A 24,604-nucleotide genomic window follows, 5' to 3' on the forward strand; every position below is an offset into this window, starting at 1 on the left:
AAGACTGAGGGGGAACCTCCTCCCCCACTATATGGTCATAAGCTATCAAGTCTCGTCCTGGTAGCCTGCTAGGATGATCTTCTCTAGTTCCATCCATTTGCCTGTAAATTTCATGATTTTCTTGTTTTTAATAGCTGAATTGTGTTCCATTGTGTAAATGTACCACATGGACAGAACCTAGACTCCCTATACATATACATACAAATGTGCAGCTTGGTCACCATGTAGGTTCTCTAACAATAGGAGTAGCACCTGTCTCTGAATCTGCTACCTACCACTAGGTCACTTTCCCCTAGCTGGGCTGCCTTGTCACTTCCAGGTGGGAGAGGATGTGCTTAGTCCTGCAGTGACTTGAGATACCAGGGTGGATTGGTACCAATTGGTGGCCTCTCCTTCTCTGGGAGGAGGGAGGTGGGGGGGATGGGAGGAAATTGTGATGTAAAGAGATTAAATACATAAATAAATGGAGGGGAAATAAAAAAGAGTAAGATAGTCCAGACTCCTGCTCACTCGATAATGTTCTCTTTCCCTCTGAACCTCTCATATGAAACACACAAGCAAATATTAAAATAGTGAGTTCTTAAAATTACAGACTTCAAAACATAGCTATTTATAAGTTCTCCCTTCCTCCTCTTTATCAACTAAGTGGGAAATGTCATCATGAAAACCCCCATCCTCTCCGCCATCCTAGGAAGATGTGCAGCAGTAGCACAAGGGGGATACTGCTAGTCAAGGAAGCTCCCAAATCATCTGCGTGCCAACTTGGATAAGGCTCAGGTAGACACGCTTCATCCTCGTCTGTGAGTGAGACTCATTTAGTTTCACAGGGGAGCTGTAATCCCTGATTGCTGAGCTCTCCAGATCCTGAGCCGAGAGAATTGTTGAGAGGTGAATGGAAAGAAAGAATTACACAAAATAAATCTTTTCAGACACAAACCAACACCAGAACAGGAAGAAAAGAAACATGGCCAGGATGCTTTGTTTTGTTGGGTTTTCAACTGTAGGTTTTCACTTTAAAATGCTTTGATACATATAAAGAGTAACAAAGCCAGAGCCAACTGCCTTTGTGTATACGATGAGGAAAGCATTTTTAAGCAGAGGGAGAGTCATCTCATTAGGGAGATTTTTAATGACTCTCTATGGCAAGATTTATCTCACTTAGTTAATGCTGTTCCGGGCTGTCTTATGCCCCTTTAAAGGCTGCAAGAGTAGCTTTGGTCCCCACTATTCCAATAAGAAATTACAGGAAAGGCCTATTTGTACTTATATTTCAAAAAATCTGTAAAAATAAAAAACGGATACCTTGTACTCTAATTTGTTTATCCAAGCCATTCTAACAGCTATAAATGCTTTTGTAAATATTCGCCTTCTGTCAAATTAGTTACGAACCACTTCTTTTAATAAACATAAATAAAATGTAGTAACTGCCATCTGAGCTAAGCAGACTATCAGGGACTGTGGTGTACAGATTCCTGAATGTAATTAATTCAACTAAGTGAGATTTCTCCTGCTTACTGTTCTTAATACAAATGACCCCCCCCAAAAAAAATTACTGGCGTATCACAGCAAAAGTAAGGATTGAAATTAAAGATTTCTAGATGGGACAGACATACGGAATGGCTCTTCATCACAGTCAGCAAATCACTGGATAAATGCCTTTCAGGCTGATGCAATATATTTTTCATAGAGCAGAGACAAGCACCATAGAGGCTAAAGTTTGTGGGGATAATAGAACCATCTCTGAAAAAAGCCAGCTTCCAAAGAGGTCTGTCCCAAACAAATATTTTTATTTCAGATGCGTTTGCCTTTAATTTTAGATCTGCCCCCACCTGCAACACGAGAGAGACCCCCAGGATGTAAGACAGTGTTTGTGGGTGGCCTGCCTGAAAATGGGACAGAGCAGATCATTGTGGAAGTGTTTGAGCAGTGTGGAGAGATCATTGCTATCCGGAAGAGCAAAAAGAACTTCTGTCACATTCGCTTTGCTGAGGAGTACATGGTGGACAAAGCTCTTTATCTGTCTGGTAAGTGTTGCTATGCGGTGATTGTGCTCACAGGGCACAATGCAGAGACCTGAGACCAGAGTATTTGGGTCATTAATAGCAGTGTGTTAAGCTAAAAGTGACTCCTTCTGCCTTAAAATTGGAAAAGGCATGTTACCTCCTCTCCAGTCTTCCTCCTTAAAGCAATCAGAAGTTTTAAACTGGCTGTAAAACAACTCTAGATTTTACATGTGGCATTAAAGATGTGGAGGATAAGCCTTGTCTCTCAGTATCACGTCCCAATTCTTCCTGCACTCATGTCCCAAATACACAATAAATTCTAGGTTCCAGAATATGGCACAATGTTTTATGTCTGTCACTGTACTGTAATTATGTTGTCTATGCCAATGCAACACTCAAACACACACATTCTCTGTCTCTCTCTGTCTCTCTCTGTCTCTGTCTCTCTCTCTCTGTCTCTCTGTCTCTCTCTCTCTGTCTCTCTCTCTCTCTCTCTCTCTCTCTCTCTCTCTCTCTCTCTCTCTCTCTTCCCCTCCCTCTCTCTCCTTCCTTTCCTCCCTCCCTCTCTAATGTTACAGCTCCTACAGCTCCAGTATAAACTTGCTGGAAGGCTTTCTCTAATGAATCTGTCCCATCTATCCCAAGATAGTTTAAGCACCCTTTTCTGCTCCCATGGCAGTTGGTACTTTATTCTAATGTGATGTCTATTACACTGTTGTAGAATGCATGCTTCTGTGTCCATCTGATAAAGCACACTCACTGCTAATAATGATGACTGACAGGAACAAACACCATAGGGACGGGAAAGATAATGGAAAAGGGAGTGAAAGAGGGATGGAAAGAATATGAATATTTCTAAATCTTACCAGGAATATCCAGAAAGGTCACTTTTTAAATTATATATTACATTTGTCTGAGGGGTGTGTGTGTGTGTGTGCGGGCACGTGCATATTTGCTATGGCCTGCAATTGGAGATCAAGGTCAGATTACAATTTACAGGACCCAGTTCTCTCCTTCTACTACCTGAGTTTCCAGGGATCAAACTCAGGTCCTTAGGCTTAGCAACAAGTGCCTTTACCCACTGAGTCATCTGACAGGCACAGAAAGGTTGCTGTTGCACCATGTCTTTGACAAAGAGAAAGCATTTTCCTGTCAACAGTTGTGGTAGTTTGAATGAGATTGGCCCCCAGAGGCTCACATGTTTGAATACTTGGTCCCCAGTTGGTGGAACTGTTGGAAAGGATTTGGAGGTATGGCCTTTTGGAGGAGGTGTGTAACTGAGATCCAGTTTTGAGGTTTGAGAAGCCCATGACCTTCCCAGTTAGCTCTCCCTGCCTCCTACTTATGTATAAGGACGTAAATTCTCAGCTGCTACTCCAGTGCCATGCCTGCCTGCTGCCATGTCCCACCCCCACCCCCAGTGATGGTCAGGAACTCAATCTCTGAAACTGTAAGCCACAATCAACTCTTTGTTGTATAAGTTTTCTTGGTTGTTATGTCTTTTCACAGCAAGAGAAAAGTAACTAAGATAACACTGGAAAAAATATGAACAAAATTATAAAAATGTAAACCTTTGGCAAACATGCAAGAATCCACAAGTAGTGGCTTGTATGCTAGGCAGACATGAGAGTGGATTGAAAAACATAATTTGTTAGCATACATTGAAAGGTTTATCAACTGAGTTTTTACACCCCAAGTAATAGGGAGTAGAGAAGACAATTTTGAACAAAAAACTGTCTCTGAAAGATTAATCTGACATTTCTGTGTAAAAATGGATTAGAGGGAAGAAGGGAAAAGAGGAGAGGAGGTCAGTTTTAAACCTGCTGTAATAGACCAGGGAAAAGGTAATGAGAATTTGCAAAATAGGCTAGTAGAATGCGAAAAGAGAGGGGCTGTTCAATGCAGAATGCTCTTATGACAGGTGCTATATGCTACAGAATCTAACTACTACAGATTAGGCAGCACTTAGCAACAATCGCAGAGCTGTCCACAATAGACTATTTTAATAAGAATGTAAAGGTTTCAAAAACCTTAAATAGTTAGACATAAAATAAAGCATACTATTCGGGAGGCACCCAGTCCTAACATGAACTCTATTCTCTGTTTACAGTCACCTCCTACAAACATCCACAGGGCTGCCAAACAAAAGATGACTGGCAACCAGTGTTGTGAAAATAACTAAATTTTGCCCTTTAAATTTGAGCAGTCTCCCGGGGAAGGTCACAGGTGCCACAAATCTCTTGACTGGGATTCTGCTTTTGTTGTAAATTATAAAAGAAAGTGGCAAAAAGAAACAAAATAACAAAATACACTATAAACGATGTTGGAGGAACGCAGGAAGAATCATTTTTGCTGGAATGGAAGCTCCTTTGGGTCTACATAACCCTGTAGGGCTTTCATAGTTTCATCTCTTGTGTAATTCGTTCGCAGCTCCACTTTTCTAATGGCTTAGGTGATCAGTAAAAGAAATGGGTGTGCAAGTACACTACCAAACTGTAAAGGGTCTAAAACAAGTTTGTTGATAAAATGTGTTTGTTATTGTTTTTTGACTAAAAGAAATACGTGGCACCCTTTGTGGCACCACATTATCTGTTATAACAGTAAAAGAAACATACAGCTATGATAATTGATAAACATAATTCAAAGTACAATTATATAGTATGTGATACATGATAGAGATAGGAAACCATTGCCAACCATTAAAGAAATTAATATCCTACCCATTCCCTAAAGCTCCCCTTGTCCCTTTTTTGTAATTCTCTCTTCCCTCTTGTCTCATTGTCAAGCAATCGCTTATGCATTCTTTATCAGATTACTAGGCATTTCTTGGAACTTCTGTAAGTGGAACTATGCATTATATATGCTCTTCTTTCCCTTGCAGAGATCCAGATTTCCATTTGCTGTCATTTCCCCAGTGCTTGAGTTTCCTCTAACATTTTTCATAGCACAAGTCAGTTTTGGTTGACCTCTTTCAGAATTTGTATGTTTCAGAAATAATGACCCTTAGCATTCAGGAAGCTACGGAGAAAGGATCGTGAGTCTCAACCCAGCCTGGGCTACATAGCAAGAACCTGTCACAAAAGGAAAAAAAATGGCTATTTCTTTGTTTGCGAAAGATCATTTTTATTATTTATTTTGTTTTTGAGATTATAATATAATTACATCATTTCCCCCTTTCTTTTCTCCAAAGCATCGCATATATCTCTCTTCACTCTCTTTCAAATTCATTAATTGCAGTTATATGCATATATGTATACATGATTACTTTCTAAATACAACCTGCACAGTGTGTATGTTACTTACATGTATGTTTTCAGGGCTGACCATTTGGTACTGGATAGCCAATTAGTGGAGATACACATTGCTATTATTCTTATAAATAATGCTTTTGAGCTTTGTTCTGAGATAAAAGAATGAAACTTGGGAAATCATTATCCTTTCAATGGTTCTTCAGCAGGACAAAAGCAAGCTAGGGCTAATTTTCCTTCACTAGTAAAGTAAAGCCTTTCCGATTACCTGATCTCTGTTATGTATGAGTTTTTGTCCTCTGTTAGGTGGGAAATGGAGCTATTTCCAGACATGTGTGAGCTCCAGAGATTCCAACATCGAATACTCCGATGGTTTCCACTTATGTGTACAGACATCAGTATCCCAGTAAATTGTTGTGGTAGCCTCTGCAGAGCTCTCCTGCAGCTCTCTCCACCAGCTCTTCCCCTGTGCAGATTCCTTCCTTCTGATATTCTGCATCATGAACTCTGTCTACGTAGTCTTCACAAAATCCCAGGGAAGAGCAGCAGGCTGTGTCTGAGCTTCCCATTCTGTACTAAGGCCGGGCAACCTTGTCTAGACAGTAGCCTGGAGCAATCACAGGGACCACCTCATTTGATTGTCTCTCACTGTTCACTGTCAGCACTGTCCAGTATCTCAAACACCATTGTTTCATGTGCTAAATATATGTATATTTTTTCATGTGCTAAATTAAATTATCCAGGAACAAAATCTGTATTGAGCATTGCTCAGAAGAAGAGAAGAAAACTTAGTAGCTTTGCATATCTAACATCCCCAGTGGATTCAAGTACTGCTTCTGCTAGTTGCCCCAACCCCTGCACCCCACTCTTCCCACATAGGACTTCTGAACCTCTCTGCCTTCTCTGATGTTTATTTTTCTCTTTGGCAAATGTTTACTCTTATAGTCTGTGCTGAGAATGAAATGAGATGAATATATATATTCATATATATAAACACAAAATGTACATAACAATATCGTGTTTGTCAAGAAACTTTGCTTAGGCCAATATAACTGGCACAAAACGGAGAAGTAGAAAGTTGATCCTGGCTTTCTAAATGGAAGTTCTACATGGCTGTTGTAATTATATCAACATTTTTTAGTATTCTAAAATATGTACCACCCCTCCCCATCTATTTAATTCCCCCCTCAGAAAAGAAAGTAATCCAGAGCTCCCAACTACATCTAGGAAACAATTTTTAAAAGTTCATTTATAAGCTAATGTATTTACATTTAACCAGAATTCTATGGAATGGTGTGATTTACATTCTTGAAATTATCCAAAAACACCATAGTTGGGAAATGCCATTCCTTTCTTCCCAGCCCTTGGTACAATATAAGGCCTAGTCTTTCATTGATGATGTTTTTTTTTCTTACTCTTGTGTTTATATGCAAATGTATGATGTGTGTGTGCATGTATGTATAAGTATGCTTGTGTGTATGAATGTGAGCATGTATGTCAGTCCTTGTCTTCCATCTTATTTGAGACAGGGTCTCTTGTTCACTGTTGTAATGGCTTGCTAGCTTGCACTTGAGCTCCTCAGGATTCTCCTGTCTCCTTCTCTTATCTCACCATAAGAGCGTTGGGATTACAGACATCTGCTACCATGCCTGGCTTTTATGAGGATTCTGTGGGTTTTAAATCAGTTTCTTGTAGTTATGCAGCAGATGTGTTCTGCATGGTGCAGAGAATGATCTGTTATAGCTATACTTTCCATTTTCAATGAATGTGTTTATTAAGTATATGATAAACCAAAGTTAAAATAAAAGATAGAACAAAATATCAAATTGAGTACTCAAACTATCCACCAGAAATCCACTAGGGAAGCTCCATTGAGGCAATCACCAGCAATTACTGATTGAGAGAGTCCCAGGCAGAGCAGAGTGTCCCCTTAGATAAGGACTCCAAGTAAAAGAACAGTAGCACAAAGGTAACATGGTAAAAATGGAGGCTTACCAGCATCCAGCAGACACAGACTAGGGAAGTCCAGAGAAGACAGCCAGCTGAAGTTCCCAAACAAGATTCCTAGGCAGAGCAGAATATTTATTCCCTTGAAGGAGGCTTCCAAGTCTGTTTTGTTGTTGCTTTTGATAGGTCAGTGGGTCGGTTGGGTTTTGTTTGTTTTAGTTGTTTTTTAAGGCAACAGATAGAGATAGCATTATCAAATTAGGCCCTCACAGCATCCATCAGAAACCAACTGGAGAAATTCAACCAGTCAATTGGAGTTCCCAATTAAACTAACTTTCTATGGCTAAACATCTGGATCTTTCCCACTGTAGATACCTTTATGTCATGGGATAAATAATAGTAACATGTGTTAGAAATTATTTACCTTCTAGCTGCTCTCAAGAGTATAGTGTTTTTTACTCTTTGGGAGTTCTTTCCTTCTCCCTGTCACAGAGCAGAAGTGGGAAACCCAGAGCCAGACAAGAAGCTTCGGTAGACACTTTGAGACACAAAGAGTTGGGTCTGAAAATGGGGGGAGGAGAGGCAACCTCATTTACAGATCTGTCTTCTCAGTAAGTTCAAACGACCATGTGACAACTTACCACTACGGTGTACATTACAAAATGAGATGTTAATCTAAGTCTTGGTAAGTCATCTTGATAACACTGGGAGAGAATTTGCTGTTACATGATCACTTAGGACTACTGAAGCCATTGCTAAGACACTGAACTTGGAAAAGTACATGTGGTTGTTGGCTGACTAGTCTCTTCTCCCTTCCCCCACTGCCTCTTTAATTTAGGTTACCGAATTCGCCTGGGCTCTAGTACTGACAAGAAGGACACAGGCCGTCTCCATGTTGACTTTGCCCAGGCTCGGGATGACTTATATGAGTGGGAGTGTAAACAGCGTATGCTAGCAAGAGAGGAGCGGCACCGTAGACGGATGGAAGAAGAAAGACTGCGTCCACCATCCCCACCCCCAGTGGTCCACTATTCAGATCATGAATGCAGCCTTGTTGCTGAAAAACTAAAAGGTATAGACAATACACAAGCCCCATGATTAAATGATCTCTTTTTTTAAATTAATTTATTCTTGTTACATCTCAATGGTTATCCCATCCCTTGTATCCTCCCATTCTTCCCTCCCTCCCGTTTTCCCCTTATTCCCCTCCCCTATGACTGTTCCTGAGGGGGATTACCTCCCCCTGTATATGCTCATAGGGTATCAAGTCTTTTCTTGGTAACCTGCTGTCCTTCCTCTGAGTGCCACCAGGTCTCCCCCTCCAGGGGACATGGTCAAATATGGGGCACCAGAGTATTTATGAAAGTCATACCCCACTCTCCACTCAACTGTGGAGAATGTCCTGTCCATTGGCTAGATCTGGGTAGGGGTTTGAAGTTTACGGCCTGTATTGTCCTTGGCTGGTGCCATAGTTTGAGCAGGACCCCTGGGCCCAAGTCTGCCTATCATAATGTTCTAGCCCAAGGGGCATGTCCCACGAAAGCCTTCACTTACCAGGAAACTGGGACAGAGGGGAGGACATCCTATTGGGACTCTAGATGAGAGAAGCATGGGAGAACAGCAAAGTAGAAGGATCCAGAGGGACCTAGAAACCTACAAGTAAATGATCTCTTTTCTTGGGGAGTTATAATAAATGTGATTGCTGTTGCCAGTTACTCTTTCAATTTCTGACTAATAGATCCTAGCATTTCTTGTGTTGGAGGTTTGCTGGTAGTACCAGTAACTTCAGAACCAGGAACTTTGTCCGTCCCACCTATGTCTCAGTTCCCGCATTGTCTCAAAAGTTGCCACTTATTTATACAGACATTAGACGACTAAGAAGAAATATTTTCCCACTTACCACACTAGAAGAATTTAGGTGTGATGGTTTAGGACCTACATGTGCCCCCTTTCTTAGTGAGTACAAGTGAAATTTGAATTTTCAACCAGTGAGCACATCAGCATGATAGAACTGGATATGGCCCTGTGACATTCCAGTAAAGTTCTCATTTTAAAGATGGCAAAATGAGCCAGTATACTGGAGCATGCTTGGGATCCCAAAACTCTGGAGGCAATGGCAGAAGAATCAGCAAGAAGTGAAGGAAAGCCTGGGTTATAGAATGATTCCTATGTCAAACTAAATAAATAAGAAACAAAGATAGCAAAATGGAGGGCCAGAAATTACTCACAATGTGTATGAATTGATTACCCTGAAGACGTAGCTACTACCCATGAAAAGAAGTCTTTATACTTGTTAAAGGCCAAGGTATTCTCCAAAGCTAAGCCAAACTCCTTTTTCATTCGTTTTGATTCCTGTTGTGCTTGGTTCTTAGAGCCACATTGCTAATTTGACACTAATCACCTTGCCTGCTCTCTTGTCTTAAAATCCAGTCTCTCGTTTTCTAAGTACAGTTGATTTTATTGAATGAATGCTGCTGTCCCATTGATCTTACTGGTGACACTGACCTAGCTCTAATGGTATGAATTTGCCCTGCTTCTGTGCTCTCCTTTCAGCAAGATCCCACTAATTCCACTTTCTAGATAAATAGGTCTCACTTGCCAAACTTGTTTACATCACATTTAAGAAATCTCTTTGGATTGATTTTGACTTTCTGCAATGGAAAAACAGAACGCCTAGTGTTCCAAACTGAACAGAAATAATGGTACACTTCGAAACACTGGAGAAGCTTTCCCGCTGGGAAGATGCCAGCTCCAAGACTTGTCTATTCACATGACACTAAAACAAGACACTTTACATTTAAAAAGAAAAAAAAAAAAGAATTTGCTGGTTACACAGCCCTCAAGAGAAGCACAAGCTACATTAACATAAAAGACCATATCCAAGTAATGAAACAAGAAGCTGCTGCGTGGGGAGGAGTCATCTACCATTGTCTCTGCACTGAGCGGGGGAGGGGGGCTCCGGAGGGGGCCGGGGGGGCGGTGCAAAAAGAAAAAATTGCAGAGCTAGATCTGTATGCTTGACTAAGAGCTTCTAGCCAGGGAGGAATGTGAAGCTCTAGGATGCGGCTTCAATCAAATGCTGGAGTCAGTCTCTCAAATCTGTAAGAACAGAATAAGTGAGGCTCGGGAAGCCGGCTGGGCTGGAAGGTCTGGAAGATCCGTGCTTTGTTAACATTACAGAATGGCTCCTGGTGAACTGCAGAAATTTACTTGTATGCAAGAGATAAAAGGAGCAAGGACATAGGAAAATAAAAGGAACTGCTTGGATTGCGGAGTAATATCCTAAAGGGTTGAAAATAGAAATGCTTGTCCATAAAGAACTACCCACTGAGCTCTTTGCTTAGGTATAATCCCATGGATTCAGGGTAAAGGTACTGACATACTGAACTTAAATGCAACATTCTCATTGGCTTTCCATTATTAAAATGCAAGGTTATAGAGTGGTAAAGTTCCCTCATTGCTAATCTCTCTCTCTCTCTCTCTCTCTCTCTCTCTCTCTCTCTCTCTCTCTCTCTCTCTCTCTCTCTCTCTCTCTCTCTCTGTGCACACGTGCGTGCATACTGGGAATGGAAACTAGGGCCTCACACATACTTACAGCCCCGGAAACTCTTTGAAAGAAAGAAACCCTCTTCTTTTTGAAGCTCTTCATTAGCCATAACCAGTCTGCCTGGCCTTTCCTTATTTCTTCTTCCCATCTGCTGCCTGTGTACGCATGTGCGCATGTGCGCATGTGAGGTTCCTTACCTTCATGCCAAAGAGCCATGAAGACCTCATTGCTGGCATATTGGGGAAAAATAGAATGAGATTTGCTCATTGTCACTAGTTTTCACAAATCAACTTTTTGTTTCAGATGATTCCAAATTCTCAGAAGCTGTGCAGACCTTGCTCACATGGATAGAGAGGGGAGAGGTAAACCGCCGCAGTGCCAACCACTTCTATTCCATGATCCAGTCAGCCAACAGCCACGTCCGCCGCCTGCTGAACGAGAAAGCTGCCCATGAGAAAGAGATGGAAGAAGCAAAAGAGAAGTTCAAGCAGGCCCTTTCTGGAATTCTCCTTCAATGTAAGTGGAAGTTACAGTTCTGCTGGAAAGGCTGAGAGAGCCTTCACTTAAGCACCACTTCCCCTACACAGGATCCCAGGCCTACAGAGCTATCTTTTTCAAGTGCCAAGCAAGATGACCTTCCTAACTACCTTGTGGGCTCTCCGTATGGCAGTGGTTCTCAACCTTCCTAATGCTGTGACCTTTAATACAGCTTCTCATGTGCCAACCCCAACCATAAAATCATTTTTGTTGCTACTTCATTACTGAAGCTTTGCTGCTGTTATGAATCTCAATGTAAATATATGATATGCAGGATATCAGAAATGCCACCATCAAGGGGGTTATGACCCACAGGTTGAGAACCACTGCTTTCCGTGGTCGACTTGAAAAACTCTAATCAGAGGACACATGTTAGCATCCCATGTCTCCATTTTCTCTGCTTTAGTTTCTTCAACTTTGCAGAAGCACTGGGATATAGATGAGCCACATCCTTTCACAACGCTGGTCCTCAGTGGAGGATTAGATATTTTATTACTGATGTTAGAGTATGATGATAAGACTTTATAGCTGCATTTCTTCAGATTTGCATGATTATCCTCATGTAATATGCTTTCAGGAACTTGTAGTAATAAATACGATTATATTTTCCCAAGATGATTGCATGAAAAAATAAATTTGCTACTTCTATAATTTCAATTTAGTTTTCTTTCTTCCATTATCTTCACTAGATATGATAGGCAGCAAAGAGCTGGTGAAAGCCATTGAAATGGGCATTCTTCGGTTAGATCACTTCAGATCTCCCCAAGTTCTCTTAAATCAGATACATCAGATAAATTCTCAAGTAATGTTTGTTTGTTTGTCTGTTTACCATGTAACAGAATTATATGATCACATCTTTTCAATAAGGAACTATATTCAACTTAAGAATCTGGGCAGTTTTATGATTTTGCTTTTAAGCAATTATGGTCCACTCTTCCTCTACTTTTTCCTCCATACTTGACTCATACATAAGTGGGATTAAGGAGTTCTGCCATTTCCACCTATATTTTGGAAGTATATATGGACATAAAATCCAAGAGGGGAAGGCACCTATCTTCAGGACTTAAGAATAAGTAGAAAAAGAAAGCAGCAAGAGTTGGGAGAACCCATAAATTGTTAGAACACAATGAAGACATAACTGTAAAGAAAAAATCCTATCTCTGGATTTTCTTTCTGTGGGAAACCAAGGTTCTTCTCCTGCCTTTTCTTTTTCATATCTGAGCTTCACTTCACTTGAGCCAGAGAGATGGCTCAGCAGGTTAAAGTGGATGCCTCCAAGTGTAACAATTGAAGTTCAATCCACAGAACCAACATGGTGGGGTGAAAAGACTGGCTCCCAAAGGCTGTCCTCTGTCCTGTGTGGGTGGGGATGCACATGCACGCGCGCACACACACACACACACACACACACACACACACACACACACACATACACCCAAAGAGAGAGACAGAGAGAGAGAGAGAGAGAGAGAGAGAGAGAGAGACAGAGAGAGAGACAGAGAGAGAGAGAGACAGAGAGAGACAGAGAGACAGAGACAGACAGACAGAGAGAGAGAGAGAGAGAGAGAGAGAGAGAGAGAGAGAGAGAGAGCTATAGAGAGACAGAGACAGAGAGTTTATAAGCTTTCTCTTGAAATGATTAATGGAAAACCCAAAAATATTTGTGTGTATTTCCACCTTTAATATTCTAAGGGATCTTGAAAGATATTCTCTAGGACTGCATTCACAAAGATTTGTCTCATATATTTTTCTCAAGTCAACATGCCTATGTAGGTGTACATAACATAGACGCTAGTGTTTTATATTTAGATTTAGATTTCTGGTTAAGCATACCTTAGAGTAATGGAAACACATATTCCTTAAAGTTAAGCACTCCAGCTTATTTCATAGAGCTACTTAATAAACTGAGACAGTGAATATGAATAACACAATCATATATGTATAAAATGACATAATGAAACCCATTGTTTTATATATTATATACAAATTAATTTAAAATAATACTTAATACATTAAACAAAAGGACCCAGTAGTGTAGTTGCTAGTATAGTTTGTTTCTATGCTATGCAAACTTAGTAGCCCTCAAGTAGATACAAATACAGAGCCTAAAACAAATTTATTTTGACTCTTGACCTTTTCTTTGCCTAAATAAATATAAAGTTTTTGTATTAAAGACTTTGTTCATCATCTCAGCCCAAACTGGGAGATTCTTCTTAATGTATATTGATGTCTCTTTCCTTGAGTCTCTTTTAAAATCATAGTAGCCATTCTGATTTGAGTGTGCACTGCCCCCATAGGCTCATGCTCTTGAACTACCTGGTGCTAGGTTGAAAGTTGTGCAACTTTAAGGAGATCAAGACTCCCTCGAGGCAGAAGGTCACTGAGAGTAGCTGTGAAGTTTTAGAGTCCTGCCCCATTTCCTGTTTGCTCTGTGCTTCTTGACTGGCATACACTGGGTACCTCCCACTCCTTCCACCATACTTTCCATGTCATAAGTAACTGTATCCCTTCTTAAACTGTGAGGCAAAAGAGACTCTTCCTTCCTTGCTTTGCTTCTTGTCAGAATTTTAGCCCAGCCATGAGAAAAGAAACCATTACAGTACCACAGCGCATGTAGCCACCTCCAAGTACAGCCACAGCCTGGTTTGTGTCATAACAACTTGACAAAACAAGCCTCATGTATCTCTTTTATTTTTTTTTCTCTCACTTTCGTCCCTGGATGATGATTTGGCCGGATCTGACTGCCGATTTGATACTGCAGTTGAGCAGATAGTAGCTGTGTACCATTCCGCTTCCAAACAGAAGGCATGGGACCACTTCACAAAAGCCCAACGTAAAAACATCAGTGTTTGGTGCAAACAAGCTGAGGTTGGTAACTTTCTACTCTGGTTGCTCCTCATGGGGACAGTTTTTTTCCTTAACAAGTTATTGATTTGGAGTTTAACCAGAATTAAATAGTGCTAAGCTCCCATGGTCACAACAAGGCCCTAATGAAACACTGAAATGTGGTCTATACCCTGTCAACATCAAAGCCACCTGCTGTCAAAGGGGTAATAAATGTGCACATGTTGTCTTAGATGCATCCTGCTGCCTAGATATCTTAGTAGTGAAAATGTGGTGGGATAATTGTAAGTCTTACTTCTCTATACTAGCTAGTCCTGGGTACAATAATAATTCCTGACCTGTGCTTCTATTGGCAGTAGCGTCAGGGCTGTCTTCCATTTATTAGAGTGCTTGACAGTCGAGGCTACATGCTGTCTGCTGCTATGTTGAAGGAAGGAAATTTCTGAGCTTCTTTTATCAAATGTGTTTGGCTGTCTATATAGCTGGAAGATTTAAAGGAAAGAGAGGGCTGCGATTTCACATCAAGGTCGACACACAGCCTTCCAGTTTTGCTCAAGGAAATCTTTAGCACAATACTCTAATGTGTATAATAGGATTGGTTCAATAGCCTGAATCTGGATGGAAAGCATGTGGAAGGCTTGTGTTTGCTGAGTTCCACCAGGTTCTTCTGTACCTACAGGAAGTGTCCTTCCTGGGGCCTGATATTTTTGTCTATATAAACAGAAACTTTTTCAACTTCATTTATGGTTCATTTGGCCATTCTGGTAACAAATTTATTATAGCCATAGGTCAATTTCTCATGTTCCTGTTTCTCTTTTGCCATGCTAGTAATTAAACTCAGGCCCTTATACATTAGACAGACATTTTCCCACCTTTGAACTGGTTATCTTGCCTTCAGAAGCCTTACATTCCATGTAGTGTAGTGCAGACCAGTATAGACTGAGTGTCCAACAAGAAATCAGATAACAGCTTTTGTTCCATTTGTAGCTTCGTGGACTGAGCAAATTATTCAGCATGTCTTGGTCCCTATTTCCTTCCCTGTTAATTGGTGATGATGATAATAATGAAACCAATTTTTTAAGATTAAATGTTTAAAAAATGTATAAGCAATTTGAAAATGTACGTGGTGTTATTTCAGTGTATTATTAACAACTCAATGAGGGAATAATGAGTAGGTATAGAATCCATGTTTTACATGTAATAAAACTGAAATGCAAATTGTTAAATGATTTCACAAGTAGGAAGTAAGTAGACATTACTGTCCTCTGATCTCGGCTATAGACTTGTATGCAGTTTTGAGCAAGTTGTCTGGTCTCTGTGAGACTTGGTTTCCTAGCCTTTGAAGTGAAGGCACTAGTCACTCCACTCTGGCCTTCTGTGGGCAGCTAAGATGGTTTGTATGGGAACAGCTTAAACTCTTGATAACTTTTTAAGGGAAAATACTCCTGGCCCTAAACTTGTAGTCTATACAATCTCACTTCTAGCTCAGCAGAGAGAACTGGGAGTCAGCGAGAAATCTTTTGATGACATCTGTCCAGTGAGTGTACAGAATTATACAAAACTAACAATGCCTTCATTAATTTTAGATTACTAGCATCATTTGTCACCCAAATATTTTCAATTTTGGAAAGGTTTTAGATTGGAGATTTGGTGGATTAGTAATTCTTACTCTGTATTAAATAGCTTCCTTCCCTTTAATACACGTAACCCTGCAACCCTTCTAGAGGTTTGATGGTCTAAGTTGTCCAAACTTTTAAGGAAAACCCTGCCAGTGCATAGAAGGAAGAGACTGACTTTCTGAGGCAACACTTGTTTTGTTAGCTATGTGGCAATAAAATAGTCCCCAGAGTACACACTTGTAATCAGAGCAGGCTGAGGCAGGAGGATCATGCATTCATTCAGTGCCAAACTATATAGTGAACCCTGGTCTCAAAGAATTTCCCCACCAGTTCTTTATCAAGGCTCTATATATACCAAGCTTGGCTACCTAGGGAATATATGCTTTATACTTAAATTAGGGCCATAGTAAAGATAGCTATTGTAGTGAGCTGGACATTTTTCCACACCTATGGAGAATTGAGAATCATAGACCCCATTATACAGTATTGTTGTAAAGCCTCAGCACTGGGATGGTGATAAGATACACCAGCAGCTTGATTTGCCAAGAGCTACAGTTGTAATCTCTGCCTTATTGGCCAATTTTTTCCCTGTGTATTTGATTCGATTAAATCCAAGCCTACCTTCCTCAATCTTGGTAACTAAAATTACTACTGACAATGATACATAGCACGCTCATGACTTTCATCTGGTTTTACATTCAACAGTGAGACAAATCGCATGGCCTTCCTCTGAGCTTGCCATCCCTAAACCCAATGAGTTTTTCCACTTTATATTGTTGTCTTATGAACTGCAGTTTGATTTTCCTACTGTTTTTGTTTTTGCTCTCAACTCTGCAAATTCTCCACCGATAGCAGGCCACTGAGAAGACTCATAAGATATATCCTATGAGAAGTGGGAAAGTGTCCTCTTAAGATGTGGATGCCATCTTTAATCCCAGCACTCGGGAGGCAGAGGCAGGCAGATTGATATGAGTTCGAGGCCAGCCTGGTCTACAAAGCTAGTCCAGGACAGCCAAGGCTGCACAGAGAAACCCTGTCTCGAAAACAAACAAACAAACAAAAAGATGTGGGTGCTTTTTAGCATCCCACTGAAAATTAGAACAGCTCAGCACTTAGGTGTTTCATCAAGTTAGTTTTGACAACCTCTTACCATCAGCTAGTGGAAGCCTTGAGTCAGAAGGTACCCATTCCTTGTTTAACTGCCATGCCTCTACCAGTATTCTTATCTGCTGAGTGACAGGTAGAGCATGAACTTAGAAAAAGCCCATCTTGGAGGACCTATGGTATACTATGCCAAGGTGACTAGTTTGGTAATGAGTCCTTTTAATTGCTTTACTTTTCTGGTTATATGTCTGTGAGGCTCCTAGTAATGACTCTGGAAGAGATGCTAAGAGAAGGCTGAAGCCCCTCCTCTTACTCCAAGTTGATGCCTACAGTCACATTTGTATGTACTACCGGGACTCTTAGCCACAGAATTATCTGAAAATCTGTGTTTCTTTCACACTGGCCTACACTAGGTGCTACACCTTGGTAATGTATAAAAAATAGACTCACAGCCATAAACATTAAGACAACAGCCTCTAGCATCCTTCCTCATAGAAAGTTTTACACCACTGAGCTGAGAGAAAGGGACTTTAATGATTGTAATTGACAAAATAACCTTTTATTTACTTCCATTTCATACACTGAAGAACTGTTTGCAGGTGGATAATGAAGTCATCTGGGCACCGTTGAATTAGTACTCACTTGCATTAAGACTGGCTGTTGGCCTTCAGCCATCCAAAAGCTGCTACCCTATCTTTGCAGCAACCTAATTTGTATTTCCATTATTTACCATACAAGAGACAAAGCTGTGTTTGTGAGCTGCTTCATTTTATTAAATGATATCTGAGAGCCAAATTGTTATGTGAGTGTACAAGCTACTTATTTCCCTAGCTTCTGTTTTTTTCATTCCCTTATGACTATGACTCCTTTCCTACCATGTTTCTTGTTAATGTTGAAAAATATATAGGTTAGTGGGATCTTGTTACACATTTAATAAGGAGTGTTGATTTTCTGGTAATCGTGTTCCTATCATAAAACATGAGTAAGATCAATTTTAGTCCACATAAATTTTTGTGAAACTATGGTTAAATAATTAATGTGTAATGATTTATGATTTGCTTACTTTGTAATAAATCAAAGATGTCAACTGGTACAAAGTGATTCTTTGCATGCATTTCCTTCTGTCTCTGGTTTGTTTCATTCTATATGAAAATGGATTTTGTCCTACATTGTGAAGCAGTGTGAATTTCTAAGTTTCAGAAAAGGTTGTCACCATTAGGGCATTCTCAGAGCCATTACAATGCCATTTCAGAAATCACTACCAGTTCATTGTTGAAATAAGATGTACCACATGTTTACAGTAGGCCAAAGGATGCTATAGAAAATTTAGGGCCACTTATTTTTTAAGATGTATTCTGTCAGTGACATATCTTAGTAGATTTCATGTAGTGATTAACACATGCAAATTACTGAAAATGTTTTTGCATGTCATTACCACATTTTGGTTGCAGTACTGTAACAATATGTCACAGTAAGAAACGGAGCAAATCTGAGAGACAGCTATTACTTTTGATGTTTGTACTTCGGTAGCTAAGAATCCACTTCCTACCTGCACCTAGTCCTGAGCTATTTAGAACGCCTTTTGGGGTACATGACACCTAATAGTCTTTTACTCTGAAACTATTTGTAAGAATTTGCTTCTCTAAGATTTTCTGATCTAACCAGAGAATGCAGAAAAGAAGTACAAAGTTCTTTAATGCTAAGGTTTTCCAGGAATTAACAAAATCTTACTTTTCTTAGAAGTGCTGTCATTTACCAAATGGTCCTTCTAAGTTTCCTGTAATACAATACCCCATAGCCTCTGCTGTTCTCTTTGCTTTTGCTCCATTTGTGAGACTTAGTATTGGGTATAAGCCTTGGGTTTTTGTAACTAAGGAATTTAATAGTGTATAGAACAGCCCACTAATTAACTTAGAAAACACTTCTCCTGGGTTTTTCTTATTCTCATTTTATTATTAGCAAAAATAACTGGTGATTCTTGTCCTTGAGGTATTTTGAAGAATTTAGGTAAAAATTGCCCCTAAATATGTGATAATTCTAAGGGCATCTGAGACTGTGAAAGATCTATAGTCAATGCATATCATGTAGTTATTGGAGTTTTTGTATTTCTAAGATCTTATGCTGTCTTGCCAAGCTGGAAGCAAAAAGATACTTTGTAGATGCCATGAAGCTGCAGGACAAGTCTTAGTTTTAAGATCTTGCTGCCCCGGGGTATTTCCCTACAATGAACACAATTTACTCTCTTGAGAAACATAATAACTTTATCAGTGTTAGTGACATATGAGTTGAGAGTTGATCTCTGATTATACCCTGTAACAGCCTACATTTTTGTTAGAAATCTAGAAAGCCACAAGTTTTCATGATACAGTAAACTGTACAATATTTGCATTTGCCAGTGTGTCAAACTTTGTTATGATCACCTTCCAGTAACAGCTCTGATGAAAATTGAAACTAAATCTCATGAGATAGAATGCAGTCACAGGAATGAGAAATTCCCTTCCCTTCCTGCCCTCTATGCAATGCATCTGAATAAGACATAGCACATTTTTTATGACACAGCCCTTTAAAGTTCATTTATCACAAGCAAGTCATTATGTTCTTCTGTTTTAAATAAAGTCCCTGCTACATGGGAGGTACTATGCTAGCATCTGATTTTTCTGCTACTTCTTAACAATCAGTGATGATACTAAATAGCTCACTTTTTAAAGAGTCCTTCATTTAGTGTTAATGAAAACTTAACTGGAACTAGAAATTAGGTAAAGGAATAAAAATGAGGACATTAGGACAGTGACTATAGTGTTATCAGTAAATGCATTTGAAGGTCAGACATGGTGGCACACACCTTTAATCCTAGCACTCAGGAGGCAGAGTCAGGCAGATCTCTGAGTTTGAAACCAACCTGGTCTACAAATAGAGTTCTAAGGCAGCCAGGTATACCCAGAGAAACCTTGTCTCAAAAAAAGAGGGAATGGGAGAAGAGAAAGAAAGAGACAGACAAAAGAAATCCATTTGAAATAAGCATACTTTTTGTAAACGGGATAAGTTTATCGGACAACTTTGGATGTTTCCTGTATTAAAACCCAGTAGGAGTTAACCTAGGTAGGGCATCCCCAGCTTAGAACCTAGGAAATTAATAACAATCCAATGGTGTCTTATGTGATTGCAAGATGCTGTAAAATGCATAACTCTTCTTCCTATTGTTTAGTATATGTGTATATGTATTTTTAGGGGTGTGTGTGTGTGTGTGTGTGTGTGTGTGTGTGTGTGTGTGTGTGTGTGTGTGTACTCAAAGGGGATGTCTTTCTCAATTGTTTCTGCACTTTATTTTTTGAGAATGTCTCACGGAACCTGAAGCTTGCTGATTCAGCTAGACTGCCTAGCCAGCAAGTCACAGAATCCTCCTGCCTCCACCTCCCTAGCACTGGGACTACACACTGTACTAGGATTTTTACCTGGGCCCTGAGTATCTAACTCAAGTCCTCACATTTGCATGGCAAGCACATCTCTAACTGAGCCATTTCCATAGCCCCTCCTTTTAAAATATTTAAAGAGCCTTTTTCCATGTGAGCTTGATCATTTCTAATGCTCATCATGGCTTTCCCAGCTTCCTTTCAGCCTGGAAAAACTATAACTCTTTTGATGAGGACTTGTTGCATTTGTTTATATCAGAAAACATACTTATTTTATCTTCATTCTTGAAATTTTCTACAAAGGTAAAATTCCAAATAAGTAGATATTTTAATTTCTCCACAAAGTTTCATGCAATTGTTTCACTGTTGCTTTTCCTCTCTGTATGCTATAGCTTTGTCCTCTCGCTCCTTTTAAGAATTTTTCACTGTCTTTAATTTTCTGTCTGGACTATGATGTTCCTAGACACACTTTTATTTACATAGGTCCTGTCTTGGGTTCACTAGGCTCCTTAGATAAGTGGATTAATACCCCTAGTCAAATGTAAGAATGCATCAGGCACTATTTCTTCTGTCCTAACTCGCTTTCTGGAATTACAGGCACATGTAGGTTTCAACTTTATATTCAATCCCACACTTTCCTAAGGCTGTGTTGTATCCATCCCATTCTTTAGACAGGGTGGTGTGTATGCATTATTCTGTCAGTACCCTACAGGTCCCTCAAATGGGCTTATAGGCATCTTTCTCTGAAGAGCTTTCCTCACACCCAGAAGTTGGGTTTCTAGAAAAATCTCCACAGTGAATTTCAACCCATTTCTGGTAACTTAGCTTTGTGAGTCATAGAAATATAGTGTTCAACAGGAGCTACTTAGCCTTGGGTTAGTATGAGCATGTGGGTGTGAGTGTGCACACACATATATGCATGTTGTTCTCGCATCTGCTGTTTTCTTACTTTGTGGAGTGACTTTTATCACCTAATCAATTCCTCATCCCACTCCTATTGTAAAAAAGAAATTCTTCACATTATTTCTTGATTAAAATTTTGTTCTGCTGATTGAACTCTATCACCAGATGTTGAAAAATCATTTTGTTAAAATTTTTATTATACAAAAATACATGGAAGAAAGTGACAATAACAACTTAAAGGTATACAATAAGAAATTTTGTTTAATGTTGAAAATTAAGGAACTTTCTGTCTCTTAGTTCATTATTTCCAGAGAGAAGAATTTCTGTCCTCTTTTATTTTAAGCTAAATGAATCTGTGGGGATTGTTTGAAGTCTCTAACATCCTGATGAGATTCCCTATCTTTTTATTCAATATGAACATGATTCCTTTAGGCCAGCAGGATAGTTAAATAACTACTTTGATTCTTTGTTTGCTGAGTACCATACCCGGATTATTTCAAGGTTGGACTCTATTGTTCTTTTTCTGGAAAATGTAGTCTCTGGTGCTTCACATTAGACCACATACCTTGGAGGGGGAGACCTGGTGACACTCAGAGGAAGGATAGCAGGTTACCAAGAAGAGTCTTGATACCCTATGAGCATATACAGGGGGAGGTAATCCCCCTCAGTCACAGTCATAGGGGAGGGGAATAAGGGGAAAATAGGAGGAAGGGAAGAATGGGAGGATACAAGAGATGGGATAACCATTGAGATGTAACAAGAATAAATTAATTTAAAAAAAAAGAAAATGTAGTCTCTACCTAATTCCAAAGATGCCCAGTGATTTTGGTGGTTATACTAGACATGAATATTACAGTGTAAAAATTGTGGACTCTGATACAGTCTTCCAAAATTTTTACCTAGTATACTTTTACTTAAATGATCAATTTAATGTTCGTATTCAAGCTAGAGGTTTCTATCTATTGGATAACTGTTCCAATAACAATATCACTCCTTTAGCCTTAGCTAAGCTACCTGGAATCCCTGTGCTTCTTTGATTGAGAAAAAATTTTGTATGCAGACTGTAAAGAATCTTTGTACGTAGTGTGTGTGTTTGTGGGTGTGGCTGTGGGTGTGGGTGTATTTATGTATGTATGTCTCTCTCTCTCTCTCCCTCTACTTTCTCCTCCCCTTCCTCCATGCTGTCCTCTTCACACACATACGTTTCTTCTTTCTAAAGTTCCTCTTTTACTTTCCAGTGGCTGTTTTTCTGCTAACCACTCTCTTCCAACTATTTAGGCCACAAAGGGCTGGGTTTTCTACTAGAAATTTAACTACCATGTGACTAACTCTGATCTTCTCTCAAACTAAAAGGCCTTGTAAAACCTGAGAAACTTGTCCATACATTTTTTTTACTTCTTCCAAATGCCAATTCTTTGTCATAATATCCCTACATTTGTTCACTCTCCAATGACATCAAGTAGTTTTTGTTCTGTCCAAACACTATAGTTATTATCCATGAGAGATTTAGTCTGGTACAGGTTTACTCTTAACAGTTCATTTTTGCTGTATCTTTTAAAACTCCAAAATCTTGTTTTAGAGTTCCGTTCAGTAGAGCTATTGGAGGAGAGGAAATAGCTAGCATCAAAATTCAAGTGTCTGGAGATGCACACAAGTAAGATGTGAAGAGTCTTTCATGGCCAACAGAACTCCTAATATGGAATGACTCTAAGAATCCTAAGCTGCTAATGCTCTGGGTCTGGAAAGAAAGCTCAACATTTTTCAGGCCCCACACACACTAAAAAGCATACCTTTTAACCTTAGGAAATTCGCAACATTCATAATGATGAATTAATGGGAATCAGGAGAGAAGAAGAAATGGAAATGTCTGATGATGAAATAGAGGAAACAACAGAAACAAAAGAAACGGAGGAATCAGGTAATGATAATTCTGGATTGTTCTATGTAATAACCATTTACTTGCAGTGGCAATATTCTCAAGCCTTTAACACAGGTAAGATGATGTATATATACATCAACCCATCAGACTGGATACCATATAGAAAAAATTGATCGAGCTATATGAGTAAACACTGCCTAAATATTAAAACCTGTTTCTATAGGGTTTTCTATGGTCTTCATGTATCCCCTTTTCATCTGAAGCGCCTGTTTTCAAATGTACACTTTTTTTAAAAAGAAAAAGAAAAAAAAGTAGACATTTAGGTAGCATTGATCCATATTTGATTTAGATTTACGAATACTCTCTACAACTGTGTGAAAGCATATGCGTAAATGCCAGATTGCGTATACATTCTACCCAAATTAGTAACAGATAGATATATAATTTAAATGTTAGCAAAATATATGTACCAAAGTACAAAAAGAAAAATATTAAAATGATTATATAATTTAAGAGAAACGGTCAAGAAGTTTTAGGAGCTGGGAGTGACTTACTCGGTTCAGTGCTTATCATGAAGACCTGACTTTGGATCTCTAGTATCCATATGAAAATTAAAAATTGGCCCCTGTGGCACACACCTGTGACCCCAGTGCTGAAGAGACAGAGACTAGGGTATCCCTGGAACTTGCTGGCCAGCCAATCTAGCCAAATCCATGAGCTCCAGGTTTAGCAAGAAACCCTGTTTCAGGACACAAGGTAGAGGAAGAAACCTAGCATTAATTTCTACTTCCACATGTCCATGTACATGCATGAACACACAGTAACATATACACTATTGCAGTTACTTGCCAAATATATGGAGAACCAAATAAAATCCCACAAACAGTAGTCTGGGTGAAGGTTTTTATTCTAATCTCATATAGTCAGGAGCTCACAGTAAGAAAGAAGCTATGGTGTTGATACCCAGTAGGCCTGTAGGGTAAGCTTCTTGAACAATAAGACAACACCTTACCGATCAGTTTCAGCATAAATTATCATGAAGGGAAGATCCTTACAAGAGTGAATACCTGCCACCAGATCAGTGTTTTTCATGTAAAACATTGCAAACAATCATAGGACTTTAATTATAGGGAAGTGCAGTAGGAAAAAGCATTGAGCTGGAGAGATGGCTCAGTGTGTAAGACCATTTGCTGTGCAAACATGAAGACCTGAGTTCGAACCCCCAATAACCACATGAAAAATCAATCATGGCCATGGATACCTGTAACCTCAGCATGTGAGCAGGTAAGGGATGCTCACAAGAAGATCACTGAAAAACAGTAGAGCAAAATACAGAATATACTTCTCTGGCCTCTATGTGCACAGGTGGTTGTGCACACCCCCACACACATGTAATATACCACATACACCCTCATTTTTTAAATAAAAAACTAAAGCCTAAAGTTCAAATACCTGATTTCTAGTCTCAGACTTGGGAGAGACTTTTCTCCCGCTGGCAATCATCTTCCATTTCATAACAACTAAGTTGGAATTTGTAGTGATCAGATTAATTCATTCAGTCAT

At 39.5% G+C, this 24,604-nt stretch overlaps 1 protein-coding gene across 7 annotated transcripts in view; it reads left to right on the forward strand.

Annotated features, from left to right (window-relative positions):
* The window catches only part of ENOX2 (ecto-NOX disulfide-thiol exchanger 2), a 299,360-nt gene that overhangs the window by 247,022 nt on the left and 27,734 nt on the right, over positions 1-24,604 (forward strand). For all 7 annotated transcript variants that reach the window (XM_084788928.1, XM_084788931.1, XM_084788929.1 and 4 more), the window contains 5 exons: positions 1,818-2,024; positions 8,037-8,270; positions 11,049-11,261; positions 14,044-14,150; positions 22,966-23,080. In XM_084788928.1, the coding sequence (XP_084645054.1) occupies positions 1,818-2,024; positions 8,037-8,270; positions 11,049-11,261; positions 14,044-14,150; positions 22,966-23,080 (876 nt within the window). The remainder of the gene's footprint in view (positions 1-1,817; positions 2,025-8,036; positions 8,271-11,048; positions 11,262-14,043; positions 14,151-22,965; positions 23,081-24,604) is intronic.

The sequence above is a fragment of the Acomys minous genome (assembly GCF_964271855.1).
Source record: "Acomys minous genome assembly, chromosome: 7".
Classification (NCBI taxonomy): Eukaryota; Metazoa; Chordata; class Mammalia; order Rodentia; family Muridae; genus Acomys; species Acomys minous.